This window comes from Hypoxylon trugodes (assembly GCF_022578975.1).
Source record: "Hypoxylon trugodes strain CBS 135444 unplaced genomic scaffold F4822scaffold_4, whole genome shotgun sequence".
NCBI classification, from domain to species: Eukaryota; Fungi; Ascomycota; class Sordariomycetes; order Xylariales; family Hypoxylaceae; genus Hypoxylon; species Hypoxylon trugodes.
This window is the reverse complement of record NW_026250019.1, coordinates 813439-840192: the sequence shown is the minus strand read 5'-3', so window position 1 is coordinate 840192 and position 26754 is coordinate 813439. Positions and strand designations below refer to the sequence as shown.

The 26754-nt window shown below is 46.9% G+C and overlaps 6 protein-coding genes and 1 non-coding gene across 7 annotated transcripts; 4 read left to right on the top strand and 3 right to left on the bottom strand.

Moving 5' to 3' along the window:
* Positions 1 to 7928: 7928 nt before the first annotated feature.
* Positions 7929 to 9796, bottom strand: F4822DRAFT_442762 (uncharacterized protein; the record flags this gene model as incomplete). The annotated part of the gene is made up of 3 exons (XM_051463030.1): positions 7929 to 9023; positions 9126 to 9644; positions 9784 to 9796. 3 exons carry the CDS (start codon positions 9794 to 9796, stop codon positions 8200 to 8202), a joined length of 1356 nt encoding a protein of 451 aa, XP_051315259.1. The 3' UTR covers positions 7929 to 8199.
* Positions 9797 to 10478: 682 nt separating this feature from the next.
* On the top strand, positions 10479 to 10564 carry F4822DRAFT_t60. The gene has a single exon. It is a non-coding gene; the product is annotated as a tRNA-Arg (tRNA).
* A 1926-nt stretch (positions 10565 to 12490) lies between these two features.
* On the top strand, positions 12491 to 15819 carry F4822DRAFT_202258 (fungal-specific transcription factor domain-containing protein). The gene is made up of 4 exons (XM_051453744.1): positions 12491 to 12994; positions 13053 to 14723; positions 14782 to 15136; positions 15188 to 15819. Exons 1-4 carry the CDS (start codon positions 12870 to 12872, stop codon positions 15245 to 15247), a joined length of 2211 nt encoding a protein of 736 aa, XP_051315258.1. The 5' UTR covers positions 12491 to 12869; the 3' UTR covers positions 15248 to 15819.
* A 788-nt stretch (positions 15820 to 16607) lies between these two features.
* F4822DRAFT_398478 (uncharacterized protein) lies at positions 16608 to 19474 on the bottom strand. Its single transcript, XM_051457697.1, has one exon. It carries the CDS (start codon positions 19234 to 19236, stop codon positions 16768 to 16770), a length of 2469 nt encoding a protein of 822 aa, XP_051315257.1. The 5' UTR covers positions 19237 to 19474; the 3' UTR covers positions 16608 to 16767.
* Positions 19475 to 19589: 115 nt separating this feature from the next.
* F4822DRAFT_202246 (cwf18 pre-mRNA splicing factor-domain-containing protein) lies at positions 19590 to 20758 on the top strand. The gene has a single exon (XM_051453743.1). The coding sequence runs from the start codon at positions 19708 to 19710 to the stop codon at positions 20389 to 20391; it is 684 nt and encodes a 227-aa protein (XP_051315256.1). The 5' UTR covers positions 19590 to 19707; the 3' UTR covers positions 20392 to 20758.
* F4822DRAFT_202243 (zinc knuckle-domain-containing protein) lies at positions 20465 to 21596 on the bottom strand. Its single transcript, XM_051453742.1, has 3 exons — positions 21434 to 21596; positions 21244 to 21379; positions 20465 to 21190 (listed from the first exon to the last, which is right to left on the bottom strand). Exons 1-3 carry the CDS (start codon positions 21498 to 21500, stop codon positions 20539 to 20541), a joined length of 855 nt encoding a protein of 284 aa, XP_051315255.1. The 5' UTR covers positions 21501 to 21596; the 3' UTR covers positions 20465 to 20538.
* A 1416-nt stretch (positions 21597 to 23012) lies between these two features.
* On the top strand, positions 23013 to 26301 carry F4822DRAFT_202207 (uncharacterized protein). Its single transcript, XM_051453741.1, has 6 exons — positions 23013 to 23408; positions 23503 to 24398; positions 24458 to 24793; positions 24844 to 24932; positions 24987 to 25306; positions 25359 to 26301. The coding sequence occupies exons 1-6, from the start codon at positions 23355 to 23357 to the stop codon at positions 26025 to 26027; spliced, it is 2364 nt and encodes a 787-aa protein (XP_051315254.1). The 5' UTR covers positions 23013 to 23354; the 3' UTR covers positions 26028 to 26301.
* The last annotated feature ends 453 nt before the right edge of the window (positions 26302 to 26754 follow it).

Here is a 26754-nt window from a genome sequence, read left to right as displayed (position 1 = left end):
TACTTCTCTTTGATCGGATGGGAAAAGGTTATAGTATATAGTAGGAGTACTCGAGGTAGGTAGGATGTAGGTATGCATGTACGTAGACGGAAAGTACACTACTTACGATTTAAAGTGAACAGGTAAATGTAGGAAGTAGTATGTACCTTATCTAGCATACATGTAGGCATGCACGCATGCAAGGCAGCAGGTGGAAAAAAAGGAACGAAATGCAAGCAATTAAACAGCCAGACAAGACGTACGTGGTTCTTTTTTCTTGTCAGTTATGATATAGTCGTAATAAATGCTGCACATAAATGTGGTATGTAGTAGTCGTAGTTCTCAAAGCATGGATATGAACATGAACGGCAACGGGAGGCATCACCCAAAAAAAGAATTGACCACAACCTTCAACCTCGGCGGGATGCCTCGATACTTTTGTACCGGACCAGATCGTCAAACCCTGGTAAGTGCCCCAATATTGGGCGGCATGGCGCTTGGTTGTCGAGGGTTATGTATGGCATGTATGTGTGTACGGTATGTAAGTACATTCAGGTATGTTCATGTAATGTTCAAAAGAACAGTGAGATACAATGTCCCGAAGTACCTTGCTAGGATTGTGTGCAACGACGTCCCCATGAGACCTTGGAAGCGAGTTGAGGGAACTTCGGCTTCGAGCAAGGGTTATCCGCACCTACTCTGGTACTTAGTACCCTTGTATCTCCGCCTGCGCTAGAATCTTAGACAACCTTACCTCTTTTTAACTCTTCTTTTTTATTTTATTGTATTTTATTTTATCTTATTTTATTTTCTCCCAATTCCGCAGTGGGTCCTTTCATTGAATGTAAGTATCTAAGTACTTATATATGTATAAAAGTGCAAGGCAATTGAATGAAGGATAAGTGCAGGATGTGCAGGATGTGCAGATAGATGTACCTCCTACATTACATTATGTACATATGTACGTACATGTATCCTACCTGCGTACATCCTGCATAACATCCAACCACATGAATTAAAAAGAAATCAAATCAAATAAATTAAACCTATGTAAGTACTTACATATAAAATTGTAATCCAATACCCAAACTCTTACTTACTTACATAGTACATATATTTCATTCCAATATTGCACGAATCGAGCTTAGCTACCTTTTTTCCAGCCTTGCGCGCGTTTAACTAGGTTGTTGTTGCAGCAATGATGATGATGCCGCTCGCTTGCTTGCTGATGGATGTTGAAGATGTCGTATGCGTATCCATTTCCATCCCAATCCATGTACCAACGTATGCCAGGTTCTTCCGTCCCTACTTTACCTTACCTGACCTTACGTAGTCTCGTCTTATGTTTCCCGCCGTTCTTCATGCGATGTCACCGAATCTGAACCGGGTGGCACTGCAGGAATGAAGAGAGCACTGATGTATTCATCATCAAGAATACGACGGACGGGACACGGACAGCCTATCTGACCCCAGCCGCGGATGAACTTGGGCAGCTTCAAGCATTTTCCTTTTTGACGAACCGCGGAGCCTTGCGGGGAATGAGAAAAAAAAAAGAATGTACCTACCATTTTGTGCCGTTTCCCTTAGGCAGACTTGGTCCGTTTTTGGTGTCTGACCTGCTGACTTTTTTTTCTCTTTCTACTTTTCTAAGACACATAAACCTGGGCCGTCGATAGAAACATCGTGGACCTAATCGTATTATTGTCTCGATTGCCACTAACGGCCAAGTTTTCCCCCCTTTAGCGTTGCACCAGGATGTTCTCTTCACTGCCATGATTGTGTCCCGATTCGCTATTTCTCACCTCTCGTCTCAAACAATAGACCCTGATAGGTTTAGTACTTTCGGCCCGCGACAAGTTTTATTGTCGCGCTCGTCTTAGATCTTACTGGCACCCGCGACGCGATAGGGGAGCACATTGGTGAATCAATAAAGGCCGTTTCTTGCGACCTAGCCGCGGCCTAGTAACCAGCCACTGGGTCTCGGTTCTCCTAACCCACAACAATAGATCCCATGTCGGCCGCCCATTAAGCGGGCAAGAAAAAGATGAAAATAGCATACGCACACACACACACACACACTTACATATACATACACTTGACATACCTACATTACATACACATACGCGTTTGATAGTCTTGGTAAATCTTAACAGCAAGGATGCAGGGAGGACGCGATGCGATGCGATTGGGAGGATCTGAGTAGTTTTGAAGGGTCCTCGATCTTGTAGAAGTGCGCGGGCGGCACAGCAAGGTAGCAACGCCAATTCCCGCTTTGGGTATGGAATTCTGCCAATTCTTCTCGCCAAGTCTTGCGGGCAGCAAAGTACTTCCCCTCGGGTACTCCCATACTCCCAACCAGAAATGGCCGACCCTGGAGCATTGCCGGCAGGTGCGGTCAGAGGAAGTTTGCGAAGGAGAGAGTCTGGTTGTACTCCCGTCCGTAGCCAATGGGCGGACCAAGACAGGGATTGCAGCTGTCATGCAATTTGGCGCGGGCGTGTGATGTCGAAAATGCCCAGGGCACTTATTAGGGCGCAGCGAATACCCGCGTCTAGAGCCGACGAGAAGTCGTTGATTTGCTGCTAGCGCATGTGCTCGCCCCATCGTCACAAATGTCTCGTATTAGCTTCGCGAGTTACATCTGATCTCTTTGACCCCGAAAGTTTTGAAACCTAAACCAAGACATAAGGAGGGGAAAGAGAAGAAGACAATAGAAAAAAAGAAGAGATCGATAGATGAAGAGATCGGTCGGTAACATATACGATAGGCTTCCCCTGTTTCCCTCCATCTCCTCTGCTTCCTACTGATAATACGAATTGCCTAGGAAGAGTTAATGCTACGATATACCCACTGCCTAGGTAGTATAACCTGTATGTAGTGGGAAGTAGTGTAGGTAAGATAGCTAAGGTACCTAATGTATTGCACTGTACTGCAGGTATTATAGGTACCGTAAGTACTACACCATTTAGTAAATGGTGAGCCGAAAGAGCGCGGCGGTGCAACTTTGCGACACGAACCGCTTTGCTGACGTACCTACGTCAGTCATCATCTCGGCCTGTTGCTCGGTCAAGAAATAAGAAATAGGGCTCCATCCTTCACCAAGCAAACAGTTCTCGAAAGAGAAATGATAATAATATCAATGCTCCCGCACCTTTTTCTTGCTCTCTCTATCCCTATCCCCCTGGATCTTACTGCAACGTAATCAGATCCAGGCGCTGCACATGCTGGCCCTGTTTAGCTCCGGAAACTCTTCCATTTTGGAATATAGTATGCTGCTATGCACCCTGCCGGCCGGATAACACCCCTTCGAAAAAAGAGAGCTGTGACTCGAAAAGCCCGTTTTGCGCACGGCACGCACGGGAGCATCCTACACTCGGGGTCTGATGCATAGGGAACCATAGGAACTATCAATTTGCTTTCGTCCGAAAGATTGTATGTAATAGGCAGTTCTTGCGAACATCAGTCCCTCGAGTCCCCTTCAGCTTTAGGAACCAAGTGGACCTATGTTTAACCCGAAGGGGGGCCTAATTTTTCGCGCTACACTACCGTAGTATTTTCTCCTGTTCATCGAACAATTCGCTACGTAAGGCCGCGGTATTCGTGACCCCTGCCACCCTTGCTGCCCTGGCATTTTCCTTAAGCGTTTCTGGAGTACTTCTCTAGACCGCAATTCTGTGGGGCGAGCGCAAAGCGCTTGTCGCGAATCGTCGAGTCCTTGCTCGGGATGCGTTTGCCGCCGTTCAGGGAAGTGATCGCTCCTAAGCGGCTTGCCGTTGCTTATTGGTCGGAGGTTACAGCTTCTAGCTTGTAAAAAAGTCATGCCCATCGACAAGGGGCAGCCTAATATCGGACGAGTAGACGTTTAGTCTACCGCGGCCGCGCATAAAATAAAACAAAAAGATTAAACTTGTGTTGCTAGCCCAGATTTCTTTTCTTAGAACATCGAACTTGGAATGTGTTTCCTTTGGGGTTCGCAGCTCCGACCCGCTTGGGAAGGCCTGGCGGCTTGGTAGGGCCACAAGAAGCCTTTTTCGGTATTGTGACAAGACGCCGTGTGCATAAAAAATAAATAAGAAAATAAGGAAGGATTCTCTCATGCGGCTATTGTACGCAGGCAAGTGGTACTGTCGTCCCCGGCCTCCTTGCATCCAACTCCGATAAGGTTCGCTGCTACCCCTCATGACACTAATACCACTAATACTGGAAAGCGGAGGTGGAAAGTGTACAATGTTGCGTCAGGCTGACGGCCGAGGACACCCAGGACATACAAGGAAAAGGTCTGATCCAATGAGTTCCGAAGTCAACAGAACTTTTTAAATCGGTGGCGGTCGGGGATCTGCAAATTCCGTTTTTTGTTTCTTACTGTTTATGTTTATGTGCTCCCTACCCTCCCTCGAATCCGCCTGAACTTTTTGTTGCTTGTTATTGCCAATAAAGCTAGGCATTATAGCTTTTGAGAAATCCTCGCGCTCGGTCTATTTGGTCGAGACGATTGTTGGGGGCCATCAGCCTTTGGATGGAGGAAAGAGGAAACGGCGAAGAGGGTTAGATGGATCCATTCATGGATACCTAGGTAGTTTCTAGTGGTAAGTAGTGGGTCTAAAGCGGGAGTACCAATTGTATCAGCGGCGTTAGGGTTTCGGCCCGTTCGATAGTGAACCTGTAACAAACATTAGAAAACATTATATCGTATACAATGCTGTTGTCAAATAATTGTTTATGCTCGAAATCTTGCTTCGGTTGGGGCTTATTTAGAGGCCCGACCCTGTGAAACTTCAGATGATGCGCGTGTGCTGTTCGCAACTTTAGAAGAGACAGTCAGTCCTGATCAATATCAAAAAAATCATACCATGCCGGAAAGAGGTGGTGCTGAAGTGAGTTAAGTGACACAATGAAAGCGGGAAAAGGTCCGTTATCATCCCTGCTAGGCTCTTAGTGTTAAACTTGCAGGGTTACGTCCAACAGCCGGCCTTCATGTAAGCGCGAGGCACGCCCGGTGATGGTCCCGCGCTCTGACAGTAATAGCGGTAACAAAAGGACGAAACTTGGAACTTGGAACTTGGAAGGCAGCAGGATAAAAATTCCCCGAACGCCTACCTAAAGTGCTAAGCCGTAAATAGTTTTAAAGTGTTTAGGGCAAAGCTGCCCACGCAAGGAGGTGACCGAATGAATTATTACACATCGTAAAAATAGACCCGGCCGGCTGGCTAAGTCTCGGATCCGGTGTTAGTCCCAAGTTGTGCGAGGGGGTCTTACGAAGGATTCGTAGACTCGGGATTGGCCTAGTTTAATAGAAGTCTGTATGTAATGTATGTTGTAGATACATAATCTTCGAGTAGACATGTATATACTATATATAAGCGAGGAAAGGGAGGGAGAGGATGGCGTGTATATTTGATTTCTGTGTGTCATTTGTCCTTGTTGGTCCGTATATCATGTTTTTCCATGTTACTACTTCGGCGTAAATTCCTTTTTTTAGGTAATTATTTGTTACCGACCGTCAGGCAGGGCTATATTTTAATATGACGAGTCACGAAGCCGACCACGTTGTCGAAATACCTAGGTAGCGAAGAAATTAGATTTCAGCTACTGGGTTATGTAGCTAAAAGGAAACGATGTAGCACAAGGTTAGCACAAGGGCACAAGGGGTGTGTGTCGTGGGTGTTGGTGCGGCGTGACAAGCGATCCATTGTTGGTTGATCGGGCCAGTACGACTGGTTATTTAATTCCATGTCCTCGTGGCTGGTGTTGGTAACAAGGGGATCCACCTAACCGTCTGCACGGCATTGCCCATTTTGAATTTCCGTGGATTTACATAATTTGGTAGGTACTAGGTATTTTGTGGCTTTAAGAACTTTTTTTCTTTTCAAGGGCAGAGGCAGTGAAATTCCATGGATGCCGTCGGTACTTCCTTGCTTGGTACCAGCGCCGAACAGACGAGGAAACTGTAAGCCATCTAATCTAACCGAATATTGAACACATGCGTGTACATACACGAAGTATCTTGTGATAAAGTTCGGTAATGCATGTACCTAGGTAGGTAATCTTTTTTTGTTGCAGACCAGGTCACATGATTCCATTCGCGCTAAGCTCAACTTCTTACTAGCGCTGTACTTGCTTTTTAGTGGCTCGCGACCCCTAGACGGCCGACCATTTTGATGGCCTCCCTAAACATAAACATAAACAATTAACATTGGATGCCTCAATAATTGAGCCTCATCATCGTCGATTTAAACTGACTCATACCTTGATGATGATGTTCTCTTTCTTCTTCGTTCACATTTTTCGAAATGTTAAAATTACAGGTGAGATGTTTCATTATGACTCCATATATCCTAAGAATAACTACACCAGATCAGTAACAGGGTTACTAATTCCCCCTATTTCGTCCAATCGCAAGCCAGTATCTTTCGAATAGCCGCCCACCTAAGCGCCCCGACATCGCGGGCGCCTTCGAGAAGACTTCTTCCTTTTTTTTAATATTATTTTCGCATGCACATAATTGAGATCCGTGGCGTCTCGATTTTCTACATCCCGCGAACTTAGGTAATCTGCGAGTCGGGCGTTTAAAAAACCTATTTTCGTCCCAGATCACTTGCATGAAATCTACCCGTCCTACCCTCCTAGGCTTGCTTCCATGCCGTCGTGATCCTTCCTGCAAGGCACAACGGCGGCATTCCCACGCGATGCCTTGATCTGGTTGGGTACCTTCAGTCTGGGGAAATGCTAGTAGAAAGGGGTGGGCGTTTCGCCGCCATGCATGCTAGTTAGCCCTACCCTCCACGACGGGTACGCGCCACCACTACCAAACAGCAGAAGCGCCCAAACGGCGTCATAACCCCTATATTCGCCAGCTTCCAGAAGCGCCCGTGAGCCGTCAGTGCGACCATAATCCGCAACTCACCCTTCTTTTAGGAATGCTCATAGCAATCTCAGCCAGGTAGTTGGATCGTTTACGGTGTCCACACCAAGGTACCACGACGCTGGCTTGCCGTACGCAAAGACTGCCAACTGCTAAAGGTACATGCACGTGTATGTCTTGTTATCACACCACCCCTATTGGTGTACCTGAAGTTACGGGGGGCAAGCGTCATGCTTCAGGGCTCCAACGGTCTTCAGATCGTCCTCGAACTCCCTTGCGACCCAGCCCTAGCAGGCGCCCGTGACGTACCTATCTCGGGGATTTTGGTACAACGAGGATCTACTAGGGTGCTTATTTTTAGGGGGAAGGTTGCTAAAATAAGATATAGCCTCAATCTGCAGCCGCTCGCGAACTGCAAGTGTTAATTTGGACGTCACCTCCAATTTATGAGTCTGCAAGTATTTACAGTTTTCATAGAACAATTATAAACGAGGCAGACACTTAAACCTATAATTCTCATAAGCGCGCTCGACTAGGAAATTTGAGCCTAGAATCGCATATTCGGCTTTACCGCCCTTATTTCACTTTCACATCCGTATCATAGCCAATAGAAGTTATTAGAATTGTCCCCCCTTTTAGCTCACTCCCAGCTTTAGATCTCTCTCGTTTCAGATCTCGTTTCCCCTTTTCACGTTACTACTTTCCGGCGGTTGGAGGCTACGCCCAACGGACTTTACGTTAATCAGTCGGTCACGTCAGAACCTAGTACCTTTCCATCGGAATAGATCAATGCGATTAGATGACATAGCAATCCTAGAGAAAATTACCGGAAGTGTTACGCGACCGTCGGGCTACGATGATATATCAAAGATCCTAGGCATATATACGCACTATAGCGGAGCAGCCACCTCAAAGAGATATACAGATTGTTACTATCTATGGTCTTCCCAATAACACATCGGGCTTACTTAACCGTGACGAGATGTCCTAGTAGGCCCCCACGTGGCAGGCATATGCCTTCAGTGTGTAACCGTTCTTCAATAATCACCAATAATCACTTAGTCATGAGAGAAATAGGGATAAGCATCCACATATGTATGAAATTTGCTCAGTGAAATAATTACACGCCATTTGAATGAGCATTAACTTAGAGCAATAAAGCAATCAAGCTCTTCAAATTCTTATCTAGAATAAAATAGGAAAGCTATGCACATATCATCGCCGAATCCCCGCTCAAGTGTCAATTCCGGCGATAGTTGAATTTGGCGGCCGACTTCCCGCAAAGCAAGTTTGCGATTCGATATAACAGCTCAGTCGTCATGGTTTCGTCGTATGCTGACCTAGCGTCCCTTCTATGTTCATGCCTTTTCCCTAGTAGAATCTGTGATATACTCTGGGTATGGAGATTTGAGTCCCAGTTCTACGAGCGGATCTCTGAACTCCTTGGTTCCGGTGATATCCATTATCGTTGAAGGGTGGAATATAATGCCTCGTGTCAACAGATGTGTAACAATAAAATTAGTAGGATCATTATACTCAGCCACGATTCCCTCCGGGGCAAATTCGGGACTCGTACCGTCGCCGATAGTGGTACATTCCCATAGTCTTTTCACATCCTCATCCATGCTGAACGACCAAGTACCAATCCAATGAATCGTAGCCCGCTGCTGGGTTACTAAAAGTCGGAAAATGGCTGCGTCTGTATTGCTTGCGTTGAACAATTCAAGGGCTTTCATCGCTCGCATCTCTACGGCCAATCGAGCTACTCTGGCCAAGAGATTGTTGAGCCCTTTGAGCCCATTGGGGTCGCAAATTTTTTGAGGGGAAATCATGGAGGCTGTGAGGCTCAGGAAGCGTAATGTGTCCCAACTGCGCATTGGTTGGACACCAGGGCTGAGAGTTCGGCTATACATTGGTTGGGTCGGCGGGGGTTGAAGGAAGTTGAAGAACGTCGTTGCTTCAATGGTGTTACAAATGCCGAGTCCTTCCAGTCTACGGCAGCGCAGGGCCATATCGGCAGAGATATCCCACTGGAGAGTCCAAATTCTATCATTTATGGTGGGATCTCTGTCTACGTCATCACTATCGTACTCGCTACTACTATCGGTGTTTCCTCGTTCGGTTTCAAGGTTTGTCGGCTGGAAAATCGAAATCTTTCGCAGAGATGTGGGCCATGACGATACTTGGGAACAGAAGATATCTCGATTTCTATATGAAGTCCACAGCGGCGACTTCTTATCCCTATTCTAGTGTTCAAAATTGATGCTTTTCAGGTTGGGGATACAGTGCATGATCTTGAGACGGGCAGCTTCATCGATATCGCCCAAAACCCGACGTAGGATTCGAAAGTCGGTTATAATCTCAATCTCGGGAAGGTAGGTCGCGTTTCTAAAGCACCAGCTTAATTTGCGGAACCCCCAAACACCTTCTATCTGAATCGAGTCATCATATTTCTCGTTCTTTCGATAATCCACGGCAATCTCCAGGCTTAGTCCCGATTTGTTAATTCTGAAGATTTCGTCGGCATCCCATAGACAAAGAATTCCGAATAGCATTAAGACATCATAAGTGAATTTTGAATTTTGACCGGATGCTGCACTTTTGGAGAACCGCCGCGTTATGTTGGAAGACACGGTTTTTTCCAGCAATATGGTGAATATCAAGTTTTTGAGACATGCTTGACGCCTCACACTACCGATGAAGATCTCTCCAAACTTTTCTATGGAACTAGAGTCCACTGTAAGGGTCTCGAAAGTTTGGCTCTCGATGACGACTTGCCATCCCTTGCAAACAGCAGCGCATGCTGGACGATCAGAACGGTCGACAACCAATAGGATAGATCTTGCGACAGTAAGGGAAAGTTTCCCCTATCGTTTCGTCTGTACACGAGTTAGATACCTAGCATAATTAAGGCGCGAATGAAACGGCTTGGAAATACTCACCTTGAGATGCCATCATGATCAACAGGATGGAAAGCCTTGTGCTAGACGTACATGCGGTATCACTCGATCTTTTTGACGAGTAGGTAAGGTTTGCTCGAATTGAAACAAGAAAAAATATTAATACTTTCCAAAACTCTCGTCTGATATGCTCCTTCCTCGAGACGTTGTGAGTCATCTGAAAAGAAGGTTTGAAAGGTATTAGAGTTAGAGAGTCCTTGTGCAACACTCACGCCGTCGTGAGGAAGTAGCGAACATTCAAATCTTAGTAGCGCTGTGTTTACTCCATGCCTACTTCCCTTCTCAATTTCACCCACTGGCCATTCATTACATCACAATCAGACGAAGCTTTACATGTAAAGCATGCGACAACCTCGTAAGGTTTCGTTAATTATTGAAGCGCTGGCACAATCGCCCCTCCCCTATCTCTCCCTACTGCCTACAACTTTCTAGTAGATTTATTCTTACCAGTGGCTGCATTCACAACCTCAGGAATCATCAAATCTGCCCTCGTAGGAAAATTAGATCTTCTTCAATCATTTTAGTCAAACGGGGACGATATGGATAGATGTGGTTGCGCATACCCACTTGGAAGAGTTAGCAAGCCGAGTCCTGCACTATGTAGCTAGCTAGTATCCACTTGATACAAATAATATAGGGTTAGTTTACCATGAATTTTCTTCCATGTAAGAAAACTCGGGTTCATGGCCTAATGGTAAGGCGTCAGATTTCGGTCCAATCAACGGTTCTCTGAAGATTGCAGGTTCGATCCCTGCTGAGCTCGTTTCGTTGTTTGATTTTTTGCCCCTTTTTTGATGAGACCCAACAATATTCATGGATGCACGAAGAAGCAACCAAAAACATGAGGTTGAAACTGCAGCGTTTTCTAATGCCTAATCAGAATTGGCGATATATTTGGCCAGATAGAGCAAGTAATCCCAATACGGACCAAGCCGCGGAGATGTCCATTTCCTGGGTGGTAATACAAGGCGCACCGGCCACAGTTGCGCGAGTATGATTTGTACGGTCCAGCAACGGCTAAGTTAAAGGGAGCAAGCCCTTGACCTGACGTTTTTAAGATATTCATCACGCTACAACTTATGACGTTTGAAGATGCGGTACTCACTCGATGGGACCCTGGGTACGATCTGCTTGCTAAATTTAACATACGCGCTGTATGGCAAATATCTTGCGGAGTGCTTGCCACCAATTTATCATCTGTTATGGTATCTAAGATTGCATCAGCAATGCAGCTTCGGCGCTTCTTATTTTAGTGGAAAGACGGAGCACCTTTTCGTCTTCCCCTAATTAGTTGGCGCATGACGAATACCTATCTCGTCCGGTCGACGCCATAGCTAGCTCACCTTTGATCCCGGGAGTTGCGAGTTCGGAGAGTGCGATAGTATCATCCACCTGTCGTTTGCCCCATCAACATACAACCTAGGTGGCAATCTTGACCTTGGAATCATATGAGGGAATCTGAAAACTGATTAACTCAGTTAACGTCGTCTTGATTCTACACCGGTTGAAGCTGTCCGGGCCAATAGTATTATTACCGGAGATGCCGGTCCCCGGCAAATTCGGGATAGAAGACGGGGTGTGGCAGCGTAGAGCCACAATCGGAATGAATACTACCGGATAGGTAGGATTCTAACTACCGCGATTTTCGGATCCAGGGTTACAGCTCGGTGTGAATGTCTACCCTAGTAGGCTATAAGGGGAGAAGATCTGGAACGGAAATAGGAAGACGGTTGTCATAAGGTTATGCGAGATAAGTGGAGATGAAAGATGACATCTGGATCTGTATATGCGGATAGGTAGAGCTAGAAAGCTAGGGGTCCTGACTGAGACGCGAGTAAGACGGATTCGTGCCCTATTTTACTTACACGTATTATCTTCGTAAGCGGCAGCCAGTGCGGATAATCTTTTTTTTTTATGTCCTTTTGCTTTTGGCTGGCTTACAAATCATGCAACTAGTCGAGCATGTCTCTCTATTCTTCCCAAATAGGAAATATGAGAGGCGCCAGGCTTGGTACCCATGTAGATGGAAAGGAGATCATGAGATCATTGTTTCGATACCTGGGCTGCGATATAAATTGAATTTCTAACCGAATACTATTGTGGTAGCAGAGGTACAGTATAGTGGTAGTTTAAAGTGATCGGTTAAGTAGGCGGATGGAAGTAAAATAAAATGAAAAATAAAAATCAGTATGTTCAGGGGGTTATGTAAGTTTTTGTATGTTGTAATAAATCCGTAGATTAGTATGAATCTGCATCTGCGTCTGCATGTATGAATGAGCTGTGTGTATTCCAAATGTTTTTTTCCTTTTTACAATTTCCATCAATGATCGTAGGTTTAAAAATAACTCCCGAGACGGAAAGGAAAATGAGAGGCGAACCCGCACTCCCCCCAGGCGTGATGCGGAGCTATCTTTAAATCCAGCCGAAGAAACTGCGTAGCTACTGCGTCAGGCGCAGACCCAAATAGGGAAACGCCAAGACTGACGCTAAATACTGGCTTGTGCTGGCTTGGGTATTGACGTTACCGTATCCAGTAAGATCCTGTAAAAGATCCAGTAACCGCGACGGAGTTTCCAAACTTTCTGGGCCCAGCAGCCCAGGCGGGCCAGGGCCTTTTCCCAGGGCCTGCAGGGACAGGCGTTTCCTCCCTCCCGGATATACGGATGACAATGTTTCCGACAATCACCGTGGGAAACTCCAACGGTCCTGGGCTTAATTGAGAATCCACGGGCCTTTTTGTAAGGTATTTGCCAGTAATTTTCTTTTTCTTTTTAAAATTTATTTTTTTTTCCCTCGTACTACCGGAACTTCTTTCTCAATCAGGTATCCTCTTAAGTCCTCAATCATCTGTCTGAGCAAGCCCGTTATCACCAGCGCCGCCCCGAGGGGAAGTATTCCCTACCCTCGTTTGACGTCGCTGGATTGAGGCTCTAGCTGAGATTACCTATTATTTCCGATCGATTTCAATTACGTCGACCCCATCTGCTTGCTCCATACTACCACCTACCTGGGTCGTCGTTTTATTACAAGAAGAAAAACCATCTTTTTAAGGGTCTTACTCGGGCACGATGGACGCTCGGCCCGGTAGTTACCAGACAAGTGTCTTTCGCGCGCAGCCAACAGAGGGACTCCAACGCAAGATTCAAAAACGCAATCGTCCCCCTGTGTCCTGTCTGCTTTGTCGGACACGCAAGTAAGTACCTAGCACCTAGTAATTTCTTGTACCATTCCCGCTCATTATCATTTCGTAGGGTCAAATGCGACCGTCAACAGCCTTGTGAGAGATGCGTCAAGAGCGGCGAGGCCAATTTTTGCGAGTATGCACCTCGTGCTTCTCGCAAGTCGCGCTCGGATTCGCGGCCGCAAGTGGATACCCGGGCCAGGCATGAGCCCATGTCTCGCCCCGTATTGCAGGTCCGTCTTCAGAAACTTGAAGAAATGGTTAATGGTCTGGTTTGCACCGCGCGTAATCGGGACGTCAACCTCGATACCCCTTCAAGTTCGGACCAGCGAACGGAAACTAATGAGAGTCGCTCCGATTTGAGCTCACCACCTAGCTTGGCACCCTCGGCAGGACAGCTTCATACCACGCTTGGTGATCATAGTTATGTTGGCGCTACGCACTGGGCATCTATCCTTGAGAGCATTCACGATATTCAAGGGATTCTTCAAAATGAATCAGATGGTCCTCCTACTCCATCACCGCCACCGGAGCAATCGAGTCCGGACAGTGCGGATCTCGTCTTTGGCAAGGTTCAACCCATAACCCTTCAACAAGCCATCACGCGATTGCCGCCTAAGAATAAAACTGATGCGCTCATATTGGTTTACTTCCGCCACAAATTTATGACGGCTCCGTACATCCACACTACTAAATTTCAACGAGAGTATGATGCTTTCTGGGAGGATCCATCTTCTGCTAGCCTACTATGGATAAGTTGCCTTGCTTCCATGCTATGGGTTGCCGCATCTATCTCCATCATGAAGGGCGAAAGCGAAGAATTTGAGGCGCATCAACCTGAAAAACTGGCTGTGCTAGCAACTGAGTGCCTCGTATCTGGAGATTACTTGTCTGCAAAGCCTTATTCTATTGAAGCACTCCTTTTGCTCAGCTACACGGAGTTACAAAGAAACAGGGATATCGACTCCAGCTTATGGGCTAAATTCGGTCTCGTTGCTAGACTTGCTCAACGCATGGGATATCATAGAGACCCGAAGTATCTAACCAACATCTCCCCTTTCCAAGGCGAACTTCGTAGACGTGCCTTTTTCTTCATTGAGGTATTCGACGTCCTCTTCTCGTTCCAGCTAGGTATGCCTCCGATCATTCGCGACGATGAATGCGATACCGAATCGCCTAGCAATCTATTTGATTCCGATTTTGACGAGAACGTGTTATCTTTACCTCCCGCGCGACCGTCTACCGAGCCCACCCCCATTCTATACTTGAGTTACAAGTCGAAATTATGTCGATTGTTACGCCGAGTAATTCGTTTCGCATTGTCACTCCAACCCCCTCCATACGAAGAAATCCTCAAGCTGGATGACGAAATCACCCAGTATCATGATCAAGTACCACCTTCGCTACAAATCAAACCTATCCGCTCGTACAGTTTCACAGATCAAACCTACGATATCATGCATCGTCTCATGTTGGAATTGATGTATCTTAAAAGCCTCTGTGTGCTGCATCGGCCGTATCTCAATCGCGACAAGGACAATCCTAGATACGATAAGTCGCGAAACATCTGTCGTGATGCGGCCCTTCGAATCCTAGATCTTCACGCCGAATATGAAGAGGAAAGTAGGCCGGGTGGTCGGATACACGAAGATAAATACATGCTGTCCGCCCTGACCCTGCATGATTTTCTGATTGCATCGATGATTATCTGCCTCGATCTCACGGAAAATTTCCCGAGCACGTAAGTGTAACTTAACTAACGAACGCCGTGAGTAACCATCTAGCTAACAACACTATAGGTCGGCGGATCGGTCAAGAAAATTAAAGGCGCTAGGAACATCTTTTAGAATGTGGTCCGATAGGAAGCACACGTCCAAGGATGCGGCGCATGCTACCCGGGTTGTGGGTAGTATCCTTCGGAAAGTATCAATGCAAGAACCAGCTACCAATCGTTCGCCGCCTCCGCCACCCAAACCCGACGTTCGGGACGGTTCCTTGGCCAGCTTGCTTAATAACGATTCCCAACCGAATCCTGTTCCGTCCCCTGCTCCATTCGAGCCTGTTATTACCTTACCACCTTTCGATTTCTCTTCGGAATTCCTTAATAATCTACCACTCGACACTATGCTAAATGGCCAGAACACGGTCGATTGGGTGAGACTCACATGTATACCGGGATCCGGACTTATGCTAACTTGCTGGCAGAGCGTGATCGACCAATTCCTTCTAGACAGACCAAACAGCGGATTCAGAACCTTACCTTAATGGCCTGATACCACGGGCGTCATACTTCATTTTCAACAATTCAAAAATATTATCGCGCAGCTTTTTAGATTTTTATCGGCGACGGATCTACGAATTAAATGTAACGGAGGGTTAACTAAAAAAGGGACATTCGGAGTACCGGATGTTATATCACGCGGCCGGCATGTCTGCGATCATTAGAGTATTTGCTTTGTTTTTCTTTTCCTTTGCGAAATATTTATCGTCGTTGTTGTTCGCTACCCTGTATAGATACGCAACTCAGCTGAGGCTTTGAGAGCGAACGAACAGACGGACGAATATTTAACCAATCAATCAATGCATGATAGGGGGCGTGGGCGTCGAGGCGCCTAGTCAGTAAAAAATTATGGCAGGGTATTTGTTGTCCTATTTTATTTAAATAGCGAATGGTTTAATGCGAAGAATTAAAATCAATATCTGCGATTGTATTTACTCCGTACTGCTGGTGGTGAAGCACTGCGTGTGCATAGACGAAATCCACCAATCAAAAAAGTGCCAATCGTATGAGTATAACGCGAGCTGAATCGTCATTTTCAATCTGATTCGACGGTGATATTATAATTATATATGAAGTAGGCAATTGGGGGGTTACTCGGGTTCAATTTATCTGGTGCCGTCTTCATGCATGAATAGCCTCCTTTTTTAGACGGATGCGGATTTATAGATGTGTGCTTACATAAGGGCACTCGGGTTTGTTCTTACACATAACCCACCATAATTCATGTGATGTTGTAGGTGGTATTTTGGTTTATATATGTGATGGGAATGCCCTGATTTCGATCGTCTGGTTAACTATCGATTTAATCTCCGTTTCTCGTCGCTACTACTGGAAAAATCGGACAAATTCATACATATCACTCTCGCAAAGCGTACTCTTGGCTCATCAACTCGACGCGACGATCATCATCGTATACCTCCTTGAATTCGAATTTTTACATCGTCCGCGCTAGGTACATGCATGACCAATAGAAGTATCAACGAAGTAACGAAGTATCGACTTACTAACGCCGCTCCAGGACTCAATTCATACACAATGTACATGCCACCAATGTCCCAAGCCGCGCCCGAAACCCACACTTCGGAGCACTACGTGGGTCGTGTGAAGCGCTATCTCAGCTGGCGGATAAACAGTTTCGGCGATGCATCGCCGCTGCGACCGCGTGTTAAGGGGAAGGTTGGGTATCGCTCGCTGAAAACTGAATCTAAGAATGAGAAATAAACCCCGAATTAGGTTGGGCTGGGTGGAGTGATGTATGTGTGTATGAAGATATGATTATCTGAAATTTTGGGTATAGCAGGGCGTCTTAGGAAGAGGGAGATGGAGTTGGTTATTTGAAGGGTAAATTTATTTATATTCTTTTATTATTTTGATTTTGTCTTTGAGTTGAATTGCCTCGCTACGAGGGGTTCCTAGAACCTTCATTTCGGCGTAGGATTAAGACTGCGAGTTCTAAGACCATCGAACAAATCCCCATGCAAATCTTATGGGGCTCGAGCCGCGTCTAATATTCTAATCCCGTATCTTCTGGCTCGGCATCTTCTTTCTTCGCATCTTCTCTAAGTATCCTACGAACCTCCCTCATCGGCATATGTTGCACCTCCTCCTTCCCCCTCCTCTCCCAAACGTGCCACAGCCACTCCACAAAATCGCGCGTGTCGCGTTTCGATTTAGCAGTAGACGGTGGTTCTTTCTTTAGCAGCGCATCAAGCCGTCTCTGTTTCCACAATGGCCTAGTCGTAATCTCGCGCATAGTGCGCGCGTTCGTCTGCAATCCGATAGCTTCTACATGCCGCATAACCCGTACAGCAGCCGTGATGAGATTCTCTCGGAGCAGGGCACCGATAATCGCATTCCAAGCAGCAATATTCGGGGTGATCCCTTCCTCGACCATTTTTTTCAGCGCCAAGAGGACACCTCGTGTGTGCTTATGGTTCCTCATACCCTTCATCAAAATCGTGTAGGTATATACCGAGGGCGGGTAACAGTATTTATTTGTGCCGTATCTTTGTTCTTCCCATTTGGCCTTCTCGCGCATGTTTCGGAGCATCCTAAAGCTTGCCGAAACTGTTGGTTTGAACTGCAACGAACCCCGGAGAAAAAGGTTGTCCAGCCATCCTTTTTGGTCTTTGAGCAATTGGCTGATGATGGGATCCTTCGTATATTTGAGTATCATGGCCTTCACGTAGTTTCCGTGTTTAACCAAAGCTTTCACTGTGGACAAACTTCTGAGGTGCACCTTCAACATTAGTTTTAGAGTGACAGTATCCGGCCACATAAGCAAGGCATCTGGCCGTGTAGGAAGGGAATCAACCAATTTATCGAGTTGGGCCAGATGTGCTGGCGGTTTTCTTTGTCGTGGAATGAGGAGATTCTCTAGTGGAAATGGAGTGAATTGTTGTAATGCGGTTGGATCGAAAAATTTAATGTATAATCGGGCCATAAGTCTCCAAGCAAGCTCGGTATTCCCTTTCTGTTGTCTCCGCCCCTTAACTGTGTATAACTCGTTGTATCGATATATAAAATCCAAAAAATCATTAACCAGATGAGGAGTCCAGGCATTGCTGGCCTCGATCATGTTGACGTTGCGCTCGAGAGACTCCATATCTAAGGTTTGTTTGGAGCCGTTCAGGAGTATGGAAAACACATGGGCATCTGGTTCGATACCGCGCTCAATTAGGAGGTCAAATATGTTCCACGCAATCTCGACCCGCCCACGAACGCAGAAATTCCGCATCAACGCGGATAAATTTATGAGATTCGGACGAAACCCAGCGTCCAAGAGCATTTTAAATAACTCGTCTGGAGCGGCATGGTCATCTGGTAGTTCAGCCCCCTTTTCCAATGTTAGAAGGGACGTACAAACACTGGCAGCTGCAGGAGAGTTGATGTCGAACCCGGGCCTACTCGAGAGGGAATGTATGATTTCGGCGGCTTCGACTTTACGCAGTGGGTCTTTAGCGAAACGGCTTGCAAAATGCAACAACGTGTTCGGACGCAGCGGATGATCGACCCTTGTTAAGGCATCGTAAAATGAAATTGGTCCGGAAACAGATAACCAAGATAGGACCTCCCGGATCGTCGTTTGAGGGAATGCTAGATATTTTGGAGGAGAGTTCGCAAGCAAGAAAAAAACGAGGTCGATCCCGTACTGGCGTTTTTTCTCGGAGGATTGGGGATCGTCCAGAAGTCTCAAGAGGAAGTACACTAAATCCTCGACAACAAAGCTTGGACATAATGAGTGATGGAAAGTAGCCATAACCAAACTGCGCAGATGGCCGGGGTTTGAGCGGAATGAGGATAACATCAGATCTGGCCATACTGACTTGCGCTTTTGGGGGTCTAGCCTGAGCCATATATCTTTGACTGTTTTTGCATCTCGCCTCAAGAGACTGACGACTTTTAACTTTTCAACTGGATCATCAGTGAGTTGGGATAATTCTTGGAAATGCATTTTCCAATCGTGGAATACATCAAGTCGTGATCCTGCCTCTGCCGCAGAGCGTCCCCAAAGAAGCCTTTCCAACTGGGTGACTGCGTGAAGGGCTTCTGCGTTTGACAAGCCATATCTAGTCATAAGATCGTCATGAACCAAATAGTAATCCCCTCGGCATTGCAATATCTTCCTTTTTAAATCTCGAGAACCTGCCACTGGCATTGCCCGGATTTTCTCTTTAAAGAGCTCATTCTGTCGTGGGACAAACTTCTTTATTTTCTCCTCCAATTGTTTTTTCTCGGCCGGCTGAATTTGAGGAACTGGCGGGGCTGGTGTCGGAAAATATGTAGGCAGTTGGATTTCGTGGTCGCTTGCGATGTCACGTCTTTGTTCTTCCGGCAAATCCCATGGAGGGGGGAACGTCGCTGTAGTTGAAGCCGCTTGTGTATGTAGCTGGAAATGCTTGAATTTCAGCTGCCCGAAGTTAGATTGCGCCAACCTGGAGATGCACTGGCGGCATGTGAACGTTGATGACATCGCCGAGAGTATTCAGTAAGCGGCAACCAAACCATCAAGATCCTCACGATGTTCAATCGACGATTAGGCATATTTACGGCATGGGTTTAACATCGTTCGAAGGGTAAGTCTTGTACGAGAAACAATTTAAAAGAAGTGATACGAGGTATAATTATGGCGTAAAATAAACAGAGTTCTTTGGAAATGGGAATAATGTACAAGAATCATAAATCGAAATGTAGATTTCGAAGTCGGCGACGTTGATGCGCAATGTCAGAAGTCCCAATCCAGCGGAAGGGTTCACTGTATAGCGGTTTTCTTATCGATAAGTATATACAACCAAACAGGCGCTGAATCCACTATAATTCAACACTCATCGTACCTACCATATTAAACTATCTTTCTTATTTCCTTCACAACCAACACTTTAGAGCATCTCTGATCTTCATTACCCGCGTGATCAAGAAGAATCGGATCGATCCATACCAAAAAATGTCTACCTCACATGCGACACTTAGTGCCGCCGCCGATGACCGCAAAGCTCGGCTCGCTAAGCTCAAGAACCTCAAGCGCAAACAACCCGCCGACGAAATCGCGCCTCCGGAATCCGAGCGCTCGGCCTCACCACCCGCGCCTACAGATCTCGTCCCTACAGAACAACAATTAAAAGAAAACGAGGCAGGATTGGAAGCAGATGTCGCGGCGCGTTTACACTTATCCGGTCGTAATTATGATCTCGAAACCAAAGGACCGAAGCTAGGCTTTGAGGCACCGCCTACGATCGGTATGGAGGGTCCGACGTTGGAACAGCAGGCCGCGGATGTGGAAGCTGAGATACGAAGGAAAGCGGCGGAGGACGCGAGGGATGATAAGGGGATTGATTTGTTCAAGCTCCAGCCGAAGAAACCGAACTGGGATCTTAAGAGGGACTTGGATAAGAAACTGGAGATACTGAATGTGCGGACTGATAATGCTATCGCGAAACTGGTCCGGGAGCGTATTTCGAATGCACAGGCGAATGCGAAGAAGACGGCGAAACCGATTGAAAATGGAGAGGGGGAAAGTGAAGAGGCTGCGGGTATGGATGGTGTTGCGTTGGTTGAGGGCGTGAGAGTTAGGGAGAGGGAAGAGGAGGAGGAAGAGCGGAGAGAACGCGAAGATGAAGATGCCATATAGGGGACAGTCTATTAAGGGAATTGTTTGCATTGTTACGGCGTCTGGTTTACAGCATCGGCGAAGAAATGGATTACAATAAGTGTACATATTATGCTCAAGTGGAATTGGCTTCATCCCTGACCTAAACTAAAATAATGATACCCATTCTCAACCACCTCTACTCATCGCCTGCGTTAAAGCAAGTCTCTTGGAGAAAGGACTTAAACTCCGTTCACGTTGTTGTCGTGGCGGTGCTCCTCCCCTTCGTCCACCTCTGCCACCGCGCCGAGGAGGGCTTCTACCACGTCTTTTGGGTTCACCCGGGGATCTAGAGCGGTATCTTCGCTGATGTTGAGGTGGCGGAGATCTGCTAGCGCTCGAAGAATACCTTCTGCGCCGGCTTGGTGCTTCGTCTCTTGAATCGTAACCGCCTTTTGCGGGACTTAGGTTACGTGTCCTTGATCTTGATATCCGGCCCGGTCCATCTGAAGGGCTTCCGGTCCTGGCTGGCCGTTGGGGGCTTGGTGAGTAACGCCGATCATAGTCACTACCAGGACTAAATGATCTTCCGCGTGAACCATGGCTGGCGGGTGGTGGGCTCGGATCATCTCTCCTTCGAATATTTGAATGAGCCGTGGAAGAATGTTGAGGCGGTGGTGAAGCTGATCGCCTAGTAGATATTGAAGATACAGAATCGTAAGAAGCTGATCTTGATCTTCTGCGCCTAGGGGATTCATCATCTGTGCCGTTTTGCTCTAAATCCCGCTTCTTTGCTCTCTCGGCTTCACGTTTGGCCAGTTCTTCATCAGCAATGCCTTTTCTATAAACTTGTTAGAAAATCCTGGAGCTCGTATATATCTTGGAAACACATACTGTTTTTGTAATGTTTCTTGCACATCACTGTCTAACTTTGGAACCAGTTTTGGGTTGAAGAGTTGCTGTGTTCTAGAAGGTCGAGAGACATAAGGTCTTTCTTGTGCTGAGGCCTTGCATTCATACGAGTAGTGCCGTGCTGAGAGAGTTAGTGAAGTTTCAAATGACGGAATGGTGAAGATAGACATATCTCTTTTAAGGCACTTTTGGCATTGGACATTTGCCGGTGTCGACTTTGGTGGGCCTCGTCGATACATGTTTCTTGTGAGATTGGCGTGATGGAAACTTGAAATGATGTTCTATTTTGAGATGCGTATGGTGGAGTGAGATGGTCCTAGGAATCCGTAAGATTATTCACCAAATATAAGCCCATGCATCACTAATGTATTGATTATGTTCACCGTAAAGTTGAGGCTTCCCGTGAAGGTAAATGCAGATGAGATGCATACCTTAGCATACGTACTGTGGCGGTGCAATAATCTTATCTGCGCACGCACTGTGGATTTTGAACCGCCTGAAACCCAAATTGTAAATTGGATAAGCCCCACCTATGCCCGCAAGTTGGGAATCTGACATCGGCTCAAGCCACTAAAAGAAGGAAGTACCTCAGTACATACAAAAAAGAAAAAGGCAACTAAAAAAGAGTGCAGCCAACCAGCCGCAATCAGGGGACACAGGGGGGAACACGGCTCCTACCGGCAGGTAAACTGAGGCGCTAACACGCTAAAACACGCTTACATAGGTACATGTCTAGGTACATCCATGGATGGGTAGAGTACTCGCTAAGATGTTGCTAAGTCGCTACTTCACTAGCCTCTCCCCAAGTTTTTACTTCTACAAGCCCTGGAGAGAGCCCTTGGAAGCCCTGCCATTTTTTAAAAGTGTTCTACCAAAGTTCGTCGACCGAGACAGGCCCGGGCTTTGGGTCAGGATTGAAACCTTGATTTTAACATCTGCCCGTCACAAATTCATTCCCCCGAACTTCACACAATCTACAACAACCCGCAAAGCCTCACATCTTGTCCTTCGCATTTTGGAGCACACCACCCTTTCGTCGGAAGTTCGCCTTCTTTCGCTTATCGAAAAAGGGTTGAACGCGACTGTGTGCTAAAGATATCTGCATAAGCAGGGCAAGACTGAAAATTGAGGAGAGAGAGGTGGTTCGTGGTCGCCTCGTTCTTTTTTTTTTTCTATCCCATCTGTTCATCCTACGGTCACGCTATCAACCATCGTCAAAAGTCCATCTTGTGAATATCGCCAGTTCGAAGGACATATTGGTGCCTGAGGTGGCTTGACGACTCTACCCGAATCCGGCCATACGACCATTCTGCGCATCATCTTAGATCTTTGCGACCGAGTCCTATTACAAGCCGTACTTTTTTAGGACTTCTTCATATGCGACTGTTCGTGCAACCCAACTCTTCACTACCACTACTACTACTACCACCACTACTACCGCTACAACCATTACCACTGCCACCACCAATATTATATGCTACATAAATACGTACTTTATCTAGCTACCTTCCCATCACTCAAAAATCCATTGGCAGTCAGCTTCTCTCTGTCATCTATCCTATCCTATCCCATCCAATCCAATAACCGATCTGGTCTGGCTTGGCTTTGGGTCGGTCTACCCGTTCTCTTTCCTTTTCCTTTCCTATCTCGCATCCCACCCCGACCATTTCTTCCCCTTGCTGACGGCAGCCCTATTCTAGTGCTCATCCTCTCCACCACCATAATCATTCGGCACCTTTCAAATAGTTCATCGTCGGTAGCTACGTAGAAACCTCTAAAGACGCCCGTTTCGACTCAAAACTCCGAATACATAGCAACTCCCCGATCCGCTTTCGAGATACATACAAGTCACGACAATGATTAGCCGTATTTCGTACTCCCCAAGGGCTGCTTTTATTCATTTTCTTTCCTGATTTCCGGCTGTTCTGACGTCGTTACACCGAAGCCATCGGACACCTCGATCGTTTCCAGTACTTTTTTGTTCGTTCGAGGCTTTTAGGATTTGCGAGAGCGTCACTTTTTCTGTCCCTATCGAGAACGAGTGATACTTCCTGTTAACCGTACTTATCTTCAAACGCGATTCGTACAATATCATGGCGACCGTCCCGGCGGCGACCGCTGGTCCTAAAAAATTATCATTCGCAAAGGTACGTCCGATATTAGAGCTCCACCAAAGCAGATTTTGTAATAGCGCTTTGCTTGCGCCTCTCATCCCATCAATATGGAGCTAATATTCTATAGGTCGTTGCCTCTAAACCCAAAGAAAACATCCCCATAGTTTCAGCTACTCGAGTTGCCGTACCGACTATGGAGCATCGCGTGCAGCCTCCAGCTGCTTCTACAAACACAACCGCAGCAAATAAGGGTACAACACCGACTTCTACGAACAGTCCGATAGCTGCAGCCAAGTCTCCTCCCCCGATTCCGAAGGACAACGGTGTAGCGACTACTTCAACTAGCGCTGAGGTTGTTGACAGTACTAAGTCTACTCAGGGTGGGAAAGATTTACAAACATCACTTTCCGCCGCCAGCGTTTCAACCACACCTAGTCTCGTTGTGAACGGCTCCTCGCCTTCTATGAGCGAATCACAAAGTAAGAATGACACCGGAACCGTGTCAGACGATGCTTCCCAAAGAGCAGATTCCAATTCTGAGATGGGTACTAAGGCGCCTAGTTTGGACGGGAAAAGCATCACTTCGGGGACCACGTTTGCGCTTGACGAGAAGGAATCATTACGCCCAGATGACAGCGCCAGCGTAAAAGCTTCCGCAGAGGATGATGAAGCTTTTTCAATAAGGGGTTCTCTCATCGCTAATTCCCGCCCGGCTTTGGGTTCTGAGGTGGCTCGCATCCATCGCCTCCGACTCGGTGACATGCCTGAGAGACGAATCATCCAAATGATCCCCGAATCGCAAGATCAAGGTGTCACCACTCCTCAGAGTGTTGCTTCTAGTCAACCGCCTCCAGTCGAGCAGCCGCAGACCCTAGGTATAGTGAACGGGTCATCTGACGCATTTACCTCGATGTATGGCCAGAACCCAGACGAGAAATTGCTTGAAGCTATGCAGTCTCCAAAGGACCGGATTTTCCTCCTACGATTGGAACAGGAGGTGATTAATTTCGTCCAATCTTCAAAGTGAGCATAGACCCAGCTGTCGTAAGATGAATTTTTGGAAGGCTGACGCCATAATGTAGGGAACCCTATATGGATCTACCGCCGAACAACTCGTTCTGTAGGATGTTAACCCACAAACTTGCTGACTATTATCATATGACACATTCTTTCGAGGCGGTTCAGGGTTCCGTCCGTATTTTCCGAACTCCTTTCTGCCGCGTACCTCCATCTTTGGCCAGTATCGTGGGTACTAATACTAATACCACCACAACTACAACGCCTCCGCAGCTCTTACCAAAGAAGATCATGCGACGTGGCGAAGATGGTGGATCTGGACAGGCTAGTACTAGTCCATCCAAGGCAACTTCTGAAGTCGGGAGTGATGGAAAGGAAAAATCTGGCCAAACGAAGGAGAAGTGAGTATTACGTGTTCCGCAAATTGAGCAACCCGTTAACCGTATTATAGGCTTACCAGAGAGGAACGGGAGGAGGCATACAATAAAGCCCGAGAGAGAATCTTCGGCAGTTCAGAAAAGCAGGGAGAGCCAACACCAGGTGTGCCAGTCAACATTTTTATCAACAATGGTCTCGGAAACTGACAGATTTCAGATGATGACGCAAATGGTGTCTCTCGGGCAAGCTCCGTATCAGCGAAAGACAAATCTAACCTCGGGAAGCGGGGAAAGACAGGAAAGCAGCGGAGGGATGATTCCGAGAGCTTCGATTCTCGTTCACAGTATCAGCCGTACTATCATCCTCATCAGCCTGGTTGGACACCCCAGTATATACCTGTTGGGCACCCTCAGTATAACAGCCCAGTCCAACAACCTTACCAAAACCCAATGCCCCAGGCATTTCCACCTCCAGCACAAGCTTATCCTGCTATGGTGCCGAACAATGCGTACCCTCAATATGCTAATATGCCAGTTGTGAGTGTTAATTCCGATAAGTCCCATCTCACACAACTAACTTCCTCTTAAGTATGGTCCGCCCGCACAACCCACACCGCCGCGATACCCTCCGTCTAATGGCTCTGTGGCCGCTTATGGAGGACCAGTCCAGAATCCTCCACCTCAACCCTGGCAGCCCACTTATCCCTCGGCACAGGCATCCAGCCCATACCAAAGCCGCGCTCCTCAGCCCCAACCCCCGGGAAATCCAGGTTCACTAGGGATCCCTTATGCGTTCGGACAACTTCCTGCAAATGCCAATCCGCATGACCCGAAGAGTCAACACCCTATTCCTGGAAGCTACAATCGTCATGCTTTCAACCCGAAGACTCAGTCATTCGTGCCTAGTAATGGCATGATACAGGTTCAGCCTCCGATGCCTCCATATAACATGGGTGGCCACGGTAGTCCTCAAGTTGGATCACCTCATCTCGCCTATAGTGGATTTAACTCTCCTGCCCCGCCTCAGCCTTATGTAGGCGGTCCGGGTTATGGCATGAGCCGCCAGGGATCTAACAACTCCCTACCCCCTTATCCACAACACCTGCCGCAACACGCACCGGCACACTTACCCCAGGCTCCGCCTCAGATGCCGAACAAACCAAGCATTCCTCCTCCGACAGGGCCAGGTCAGACTTATAGTCACTTAACTACTTTTGGCAATCCCGCCTTGCCACAGAAGCCTCCGACCGGAATCTAGACTAAAATTCGCGCAACGCAGTAATTGCATGAAAAGTTAGCAAGCATTAGTGGTGTTTATTCTTTTCGGTGAGGACTCGAAACGTATGGCGGATGGATACAGGGAACCCGCAGAGACAACTACACCGGCGTAAATTGGCGGGTTGTCATCAAAGGGATCATTGGCCGGCGTTCAGGCGAAAAATTAGGTGATGTGTTAATTGTTTCTCGAGCAAGTCTTGGGATATGCTAGATGGAACGAATGAATGAATGACGGAAATCTCCTTTTATTCTTTTTTTCCCTGCCATATTATCAAAAAGGGGTATTGAGGTTTAAAAGGTTGTTCTCCGCATCATCTTTATCATCGTCGTCGTCGTCGTCATTCTTCTATCATATGCATATCTAAGTAACAAAAAGGGACTCCTCTCAACGTGTGTGTGTGTGTGTGTGTGTCTCGGCCCTAGGTAAAAAAAGAGGGAAAGTGGTATTATTTTTTGTGGTCGTGGTCGACGTCGACGTTTTTAACCTAGGATCCCGAGATTTATAGTATTTGGTTGATACGAAACGAAATGAGACGACAAGAAGATAGAGTAAAGCAAGCAAAGCAAAGCACAACAGAACAGAGCAAAGCAAATTTCTACATACTGATGTCTACTGAGTATGTATACTCACGTACATGGCTATATGAACGTATGGTATTGCGTTGGTTTTGTGGTTGTGGTTGAGGCTGTTGCGCTGCGGGTTTTTA

Coding starts and splice junctions, on each gene's coding strand:
- F4822DRAFT_398478 (XM_051457697.1), bottom strand. CDS start 19,236: ATGTCATCAACGTTCACATGCCGCCAGTGCATCTCCAGGTTGGCGCAA.
- F4822DRAFT_202246 (XM_051453743.1), top strand. CDS start 19,708: ATGTCTACCTCACATGCGACACTTAGTGCCGCCGCCGATGACCGCAAA.
- F4822DRAFT_202243 (XM_051453742.1), bottom strand. CDS start 21,500: ATGTATCGACGAGGCCCACCAAAGTCGACACCGGCAAATGTCCAATGC. Junction 21,380..21,433: donor CCAAAAGTGCCTTAAAAGAG/ATATGTCTATCT, acceptor CTCTCTCAGCAC/GGCACTACTCGTATGAATGC. Junction 21,191..21,243: donor CAAGAAACATTACAAAAACA/GTATGTGTTTCC, acceptor ACAAGTTTATAG/AAAAGGCATTGCTGATGAAG.
- F4822DRAFT_202207 (XM_051453741.1), top strand. CDS start 23,355: ATGGCGACCGTCCCGGCGGCGACCGCTGGTCCTAAAAAATTATCATTC. Junction 23,409..23,502: donor AAAAATTATCATTCGCAAAG/GTACGTCCGATA, acceptor AATATTCTATAG/GTCGTTGCCTCTAAACCCAA. Junction 25,307..25,358: donor AATATGCTAATATGCCAGTT/GTGAGTGTTAAT, acceptor CTTCCTCTTAAG/TATGGTCCGCCCGCACAACC.
- F4822DRAFT_202258 (XM_051453744.1), top strand. CDS start 12,870: ATGGACGCTCGGCCCGGTAGTTACCAGACAAGTGTCTTTCGCGCGCAG. Junction 14,724..14,781: donor ACGGAAAATTTCCCGAGCAC/GTAAGTGTAACT, acceptor ACAACACTATAG/GTCGGCGGATCGGTCAAGAA. Junction 15,137..15,187: donor GCCAGAACACGGTCGATTGG/GTGAGACTCACA, acceptor ACTTGCTGGCAG/AGCGTGATCGACCAATTCCT.